The 8,368-nt window shown below is 34.5% G+C and overlaps 1 protein-coding gene across 1 annotated transcript in view; it reads left to right on the top strand.

Moving 5' to 3' along the window:
- LOC109821175 (NADH dehydrogenase [ubiquinone] 1 beta subcomplex subunit 2-like) overlaps positions 2,911-8,368 on the top strand; it is a 6,693-nt gene continuing 1,235 nt past the window's right edge. Inside the window, exons 1-3 of the mRNA XM_020387367.1 lie at positions 2,911-3,096; positions 3,957-4,002; positions 4,097-4,159. Coding sequence (XP_020242956.1) covers positions 2,996-3,096; positions 3,957-4,002; positions 4,097-4,159 — 210 coding nt within the window. The 5' untranslated portion in view covers positions 2,911-2,995. The remainder of the gene's footprint in view (positions 3,097-3,956; positions 4,003-4,096; positions 4,160-8,368) is intronic.

Genomic DNA, 8,368 nt, shown 5'->3' with positions numbered 1-8,368 from the left:
TGTGATTTAGTATCAATAAACAAGGGATACATCTTTCCCTCGACATGATCACGTAAGAAATGATGACGTACATCTATGTGCTTGGTTCTAGAATGTAAAACAGAATTTTTAAAAATATTTATGGCACTATTATTATCATAAAATATATTTGCATCATGAAAATATAAATCAAAGTCAACTAAATTTTGTTTCATCCATAATAATTGTGCACAACATAAGCTGGCGGTAATGTATCTGCTTTCGTAGTGGATAAGATAACATAATTTTGTTTCTTAGAAGACCAAGAAACAAGTGAATTGTCTAAGAAATGACATGTGCCACTAGTACTCTACGGTCTACTTTGCATCCGACAAAGTCGGCATCACAATAACCATAAAGATCAAATTTTGTATTATTTGGATAAAACAAACCAAGTTCAATAGTACAATTTATATACTTAATAATTCTTTTAACCGTAGTTAAGTGAGATTTTCTAGGAGAAGCTTGAAAACGTGCACATGCACAAACACTAAACATAACATCAGGTCTACTAGCGGTGAGATAAAGTAAACTACCAATCATACATCAATAAAGCTTTTGATCTATTTTCTCACCACTTTCGTTCTTGTCTAATTTGATGGAGGTGCTCATAGGAGTTGGTGCATGTTTTGAATTTGGTCTAAGTCAGAGATCGTAAATATGCTTTGCAAGGACACATACTACATTGAGCTCAAGTAGAGTTGCTTGCGTGCTAGAAATGTAGATCAATCTTTGTATTTATTTGGAATTTATATATTGATGTCTGTCTTTTTTTTTTCTATAAGTCATTTTAAATCTCGATTACTAACATTTGTCATGCAAATCCATATTTCATATATTTGATTGACTTGTAGACAAAGTTCTTCAATTTTAGCAGAAACATTTAAGTTTATGATGAAAAACTCTATTTATTCTTATATTACTTGCAACCACTACTTTCTACTGTGATTCGACTCATGAAGAAACTCATTGCACAAATTTGCCAAAAAAACCAATGAAGAACTAAATCCCAAACCCGATAAAAGAAGGTACTTTTAAAGTCTGTACATACATCTATTTGCTTCTCTTGATCCATTATTCCTGCTTTATTTTTGCAATTTAAAATTATGGTCTAAATGTGGGGGTGCAATGTACAAGGAAGGATAAAAAAACACAAATTTCAATTTTAGCACCAAAGAAAAACTCCAGTGTCAGCTGCACTAGCAGGATATTTCTTTTTCTTCATATGATGAGGTAAGAAATAACTATTGGATTATTAGCATAGTAAGTCACGAGCCATTGATAGGATAAAATCCATATTTAAATGTTGAAAAAAACGTGTAAAAAAAGTCAAAAGAACATAGAAGTTCATTCAATAAACGTTGTGCTTTCTTAAATTCTATTGTGTTTCAAGTGGTCCTCATATATATAATACAGTTTCTATTTTCCGAATGTTTACACATCAAATTTTCTTAGTGACAAAAACCTCATATGAAATCATACTTTTTCTCAAAAATATATTATGTTAACAATGAATATTATCCACTCAATAACAACTTTATGTAGTACCATTACTAATATATATTTAATTTCTAATTTATTACATTAACAATAAAATGGTGGGTACTATTGATTCAGTATAATATATTAATTAAATAGTCTATATTATAATTTCTAAAATATATTCAATAAATTAAATGGATTAGTTACAGAAAATTATTTAATAAATATGTGAATCAATAACTTTTACAACTTACTATATGATAATTACTAAATATATAAAATTATATTACAATTTTTTATCTTATTATATATGATTCAATTGCTATAATAAAGGTTATATTAATTATTTTCACTCAATTATATTTAAGAAAAACTAATATGTAATAAAATTTACTTTCAAAACTAAACTTTTACACAATCTGAGTAAGTAAATTAAACATGAAAACAGATACACGTGCAACACACGTTCACCATACTAGTACTTTAAAATATGCAAAGATACTCGTAGAAATAGCATGAACTGATTCCTCTCAAATTTGACAAAAACTATCTAAAGTTTGCAAAGTGGAAATAGACCAATTTAGTCCTGAACTGGTTTAGTTTCAGACAACGGTAGGTAGATTAACTTTGAATCGGGTTCACATATGGTGGTGGGCCCATGACAAAAGTTCAAAGTTCAATGGGCTATGTGATACACCCCAAAGTTTTAAGGGGGTTGAAGATAGACAAACTTGAGGGGTTTAATGTACAACACCCTGAAAGTTGAAGGGGTTATGTGGTATTAACCAGTAACATTACCTAGGTATAGGGGTGTTAACGGAGCGGATACGGCTCGGATATGGCACTTACCATATCCATATCCGCTTACCCATCTCGGATACGGATACGGATACGGATATACGTCGGTAAGAAAAATTCATATCCATATCCGCCAAAATCGGATACGGTTACGGATATAGATGCGGATATATAAACAGAGATGCATGAAAATACAAAAAGGATATGAGAAAACTAGATAGTATTCAGAAAAATATAGTCATGTGATTAAAAAAGAGTTCGTTAATATGTTCATTATGATTGAGAAGCTAAGATTAGACATCTTGATCATCAAAATTAACCACAAATCCATAATCTAAGAATCGAAACTATCGTAAGAGTATTACCAATATGTATTCGGATTTTTTCGGATACGGATACAGATATTTCACTACAAAACCATATCCGCAACCATATCCTATCGGCAATAGATTTGAGTAACCATATTCGTATCCTAACGGATACGGTTACGGATATTTCCTCGGATACGGATACGGTTTGGCACCCCTACCTAGGTATATATATCAAACGGGTCGACTCGGGTTTCATACAAGAGAGTGGTACCCGAAAAGAAGTCAGACCCAAGTTCGCTGTTATCGGATCCCAATAGCTTCGTGTCTGCCCGTTCTCTTTCTTCGCAGAATCATTTTAACTCCTAAATCGACAGATCGAGAGCGAGATGGGCGGCGGCGGCGGAGGTCACGGGAAGAGGGGGTACGTCCACCACGCCCCAAAGCGCTGGCATGCCGTCACCGGAAAAGGCTTATGCGCTGTCATGTGGTAATCTTACCGCCCCAATCCCTAAAAAGTCCCTCCTTTTCCCCTTTCACTTTTGTTCCTTTTTCTATTATCTTCGAATTTGATTCAAGTAGCCCTGATTAGGTATCAAATTGTCGGAATTTTTAAAAGATTAGCATAAATTCGTTAGGAAGAACGAGGAAAACTTGACTAGGCCAGAAAACTAGTAGCTTTACCGGCTATTTTACCATCTAGTCCATCTCACTGGATGATTGTACCAGAAACTTAGCTTTAATCTTAAATAGGCAACGTAACCTAAATTTGAGAAACTTTGTTGGCATCATTTTCTGGATGCAAGAACAATCAGTGTTTTTCTTCCTATCAAGGTTGACATTATCATCATAAAAGTACTTTAAGCATTCATATGAATTCGATAAAAATGAGATAGGAGCCTCACATTTGGACCTAGAGATTTATCTCTGTAGCATTCCTTCGTCGTCCTTAATGCCCTACATGAACCAACCAGGATGCACATTCTTCTACAAATTCTTCTAACCAAACATTGAGACTATAAATCTAGCCGCAACATCTGCTTCTGCGACTCTAATTCCATTCAACCAAGCAGGTCATGAGTCAGAGAAATGGATATCCTAGATGTACATGGATTGGTTCTGCTTGCAAATGATCAAGGCTAAACATATTCTGATACTTTAAGCTCATGTGTAACATTTACTATCACGTGGATGTTCCGCTCTTGTGTAATTGACCAGAGGAGGCCCTGTTACATTTTGAAGGACATGACTGACATTAATATGAGACGAATTGCTAAATTATTGACGTTACAGATTGGTTGCATTTTATTTTCGATGGTTATAACAATATTTTGCATCTGTATTATGTAGGTTTTGGGTTCTATACAGGGCTAAGCAAGATGGTCCTGTAGTCTTGGTAAACTTCTTATTTCATAGTAATTAAGTCTGTTATACCTTCCTTTTTGTTGATCTCAAATAGTTTTTTGTACATGTAATGTAACCTTTTGTAGGGTTGGCGCCATCCTTGGGAGGGACATGAAGACCATTCTCATGGGCATGGGGATGGGCATGAGGTATGTGCTTTGCGTACTGGACTAGAAATTATGATAACTTCCCTCTGAATTATCTTTTTTATAACTGTACGAGGGTTTGTGTTTTCCCCCTTATACCTAGATAATACTTAACAATACCAAAAGAGAAACAACATTTTGTCTTTCTTAGTCAGCAATTAGGAAAAGAAATGAAATCCTATAGAAAGTTTTAGCAGTTCCAAAACATGTCTCCTACCCTATATGCAACGAAGAGTTTTTTGCTTGTCAAGAATAAAATTGATAGAATTTTTGTCGCTGACAACATCTTTTAGAAACTAGAATCATCCATAGGTCTCAATCACAGTAGAGAATCCTCCACCAACCTAAGACCAAGATAGCTTCAACCTGTGTTACATGGGTACTTCAATCTGAAGCTGTTCCCATACCTGACATGTACATGTACCCATACTGAAACTCCTTGGCACTTCTTGCAAATATGTGTACATTCATTCGAGTATATATTCAATTAAACAATATATGTGTACTTTAAAACACTTGTCATGCGCTTCTTGGATGTAAATTCTACACTTCATATCTACTTCTTGAAATTTATTGGACATAATTCGAGTTTTGACGGTTTTAATTGGTCGTCTGGGTGTCTAGTTAAAGAACGAGTGATTTTCTAATTTATAATCCGCATAATGAATAAATATAAAAATGTTGTAGGAACTTTAATTCTTATAACATATGAATAAAAAATTATTCATCTCATGTAAATTATTAATTTAAATATACAATACATGTATATAAATATTTATATTAGCCATTTTCCTGTACCCTACCTTTTATAAATTTGTCATATCCTGTGCCTATACTCGTGTCTAGGCAATATAGATTTCAACCATTTGCTCCACACAGGTTTATGGATACCCTATCATTATTTGGTTGTTTACCTATATCCTATTCGCATCTTGTTAAAATTAGAAAGCATCCAACATGGATATCAAAATTTGTATCCATATCTAAATCATATATAATGTGTTTGGGAGATGACTTAGGGAAGAGAATGAAGGGAAAGGAAGGGGAAAAGTTCCCCTTTCTTCCCTTCCCCTTCCTTTCTCTTCCCCTTCATTACACCCCAATTTGGGGTGTAAGATTTTGACTCAAATTTCCCCACATTCCCCTCCTCTACCCTCCTAAATGGAACTCCCAAACAATGTTAACATTAGATTTCTCTTCCCCTCATCGCTACCCTCCATCCAAACAGGCCAATAAGGATGTAGATATATCAACTGATGTACGTATTCATTTGCACTCCTAGTGGCAGGCCATCCAGGAACATTTGTTAAGCATGATCCACTTAACATAATATGGAATGATAAATGAACGCTATATTCCTAAGAAAGCACTTTGTGAAGCTTCTCATAATTTGATTGATTATTTACTCCTTTTCTACATGCAGAGAAGGGGCATTTGTTTTGAGAAAAGTTTGAATCCAAGACTTTGGAATAAGTCAATCCTAGGTATCAGATGATTTGTACTAGGGGCAGTGGGGGCAGTTGCCCCTACTGACCCATAATAATAATTCAATTGAGTATTAGGGTTAAGCAATTTGACCCATAATAATAATTCAATTGAGTATTAGAGTTTTGATTGATTATGTTTGAGCCGGCTCTACTTCACTATCATCGTATCATCGAATATACAGGGATTTCACATGATCCCATGCTGCAACTACTCGCCCCTTAGTCCAGAGCCTAACCGCCCACTCCTGCAATCATCGTGATTTTAGGCTAGTTAGGTGGTACACATTCAATTGTAAGCGGGGCCTTCTTATTTTCTTTCAAGTAGCCATGGTCTTTGGAGCCGATGGAGCGATGTTTGTTGATGTGCGTCTGACATATAATCGAATAGTGTCTGATTCCTTCTTTATTCTGCCGGTTAACTCGCCTTATTTTCTAGCGGATGTCTATCCCCGAAAGTTGAGTGTACGTAGTTTTACTTCTTTCTTTTCTGTACAGTGAACCATCAAAATTATTGAGACAATTCAACAATAAAATAAACAACACAATAATCTCACAAATGTTGATTAACTTTTATAAAGTTTTTATTTCCGACTTTCAATTATTTTTCATACTTCGAAAGTGACTTCAATTGTATCAGTTCATCCCGGAACATGGATTTTTAGTTCTTTTAGATTTTAAGATTATTTATAATTTTCTACCACGAAAATCTATATATATTGCTTGGGAAAAGTGCTTCTAATACAACACCTTTTTAATCATGTTTTACCTTCCAAATTGGTTAGCCAAATAATTAATATGCCCTTTTCAGAAATAAGTAATGCATAAGAAGAAGAATGAAATCAATGACACTACAATTGCGTGGTGGCTTCGATGAACCAACAACAAAGTCGGAGCTGATGGAGTTAGTTAAACAACAATTGGTCAGGAACAATACTCAAAAGAAACAATATTCAAATTGATTTCTCGTGTCTTGAGTTTATGCTTATTGCTTTGTGTAGCCTGTTTAGTATTTATCTGTGAGGTATACTTCTCTATGATAAATTTTGAATCATTTGCTTAATTGCAACTATTTCTCTCTAACATAATTTACATTTAGTCAAAGACATTAATTACAATTTAATTTAATTTAAAATCAGTTTAACTGGAAATTAATTGGAGAAATGGTATTTTTGTCTTTAAATATTAGCCACTATAACTGTTAGGGGTTCTTTGGGAAAAATATAAAGTTTAAGGCTAGTTGTGGTTCTGTCCCAAAATTCATGGTTTCTAATGGAATTTCAAAGATCACGTTAGTTGAGTGCAAAAACCCCCAAAAAAGTTCCATGTGTTTTGTGAAATTAACCCTATATATAATCTATTTTTTGATGAAGATCCTTTAGTAAACTTTTATTTGATACCTAAAAAGACTAGACCTACAATTTGAAATATGTAGTATATACAACAATAAGTCATTGATGGTATCAAGGGTGGATCTCCAGTGGAAGCAATGGGGTCAATTGCCTCCACCTATGTTATGTGGGTACTTCTATTAGGAAGCCGTACGCGTACCCGACATATACCCGTGCCCATATCCATACCCAAACCTCTTGGACCCTTCTTGAATATATGCATATGTTTATTCAGGCGGATACTCAATTATATAATATATGTTTTAATTTAAAACACTCCTATGAGTTCCTGGATGTATATTCTACATTTTACATCTATTTCTTGTATATTGATCTTATGTAAATTATTAATTTTAAAATATATAAATATACATAACATGCATATATATAGCCGTGTCCCCATACCCTACCTTTTACAAATTTTCCGTGTCCCCGCACCAGTACTTGTACCAGTACCCATATCCGTGCAACCTAGGCCCTCCACTGACCCCCTAAGATATATATATTTAGCAAAAGACCTGTAGCCCCTTAGTTTTTTTTTTCAAGATAAACATCTAAGCAGGCTAAACTTGATCTGTTTACCCAAAACCCATTACCCAATCCCTAAATTCCTGTCAGTCATTTCCCCCAAATTCGGAAACCTCCGCTCTCTGTTTTTGTAATTGCCACTTGCGAGCCTTCTTTGTTATGAGTTATGATTCCTGATTGGTGCGACACCAACCTCTTCAGACCACTGATCAACAAATTGTAGACTTATAGTCTTGCTTCCAATAACCAAAGTTTCTAGATCCGTCCTTGATCCTAGGTATTTATTCCATTCTTTCCCGTGTGATTGTTTACCATCTAGTGTACCAAATCTAGTGTTTGCAAAGCTACACTATAGGATATGAAAAAGAGTTGTCTTCCAATTTCTCTAGTACATCTTAGTATTGTTACAGAGCGATTTAGAGTTTCTAATGGCCTATTTTCTGGGAAGATATTATGCACTTCCCCTTCTTCTCAACATACTGAAAACATGGGTGTAGTGTAGAGGCTGACACCAGATTTTCATGGATCCAAGTCAACTTTTTTACGAGACCTCTTCAGTTCATTTTTATTTTCAATTCCTGAATGTCAATTCTTAAAGATGACTTCCATTCTGAAAACAACCCAAGAGAGTGGTTTTCGGCAAGGTGGTGTTGAGTTGAAAAAGCGTTGAAAAGGTTTAAGGGAGACTAGATCGACTTTTGGAGATATTCACTACACCATTTCATTTTTTGACATAATGATCAGCTAGCACCAAGCTGTTCCTAGGCTTAAAAGTGCAATATTCTCATGTTAGGTTGATGACTGGCAAG

This window comes from Asparagus officinalis, chromosome 1 (assembly GCF_001876935.1).
Source record: "Asparagus officinalis chromosome 1, Aspof.V1, whole genome shotgun sequence".
Lineage (NCBI taxonomy): Eukaryota > Viridiplantae > Streptophyta > Magnoliopsida > Asparagales > Asparagaceae > Asparagus > Asparagus officinalis.
This window is presented reverse-complemented; position numbering and strand designations above follow the sequence as displayed.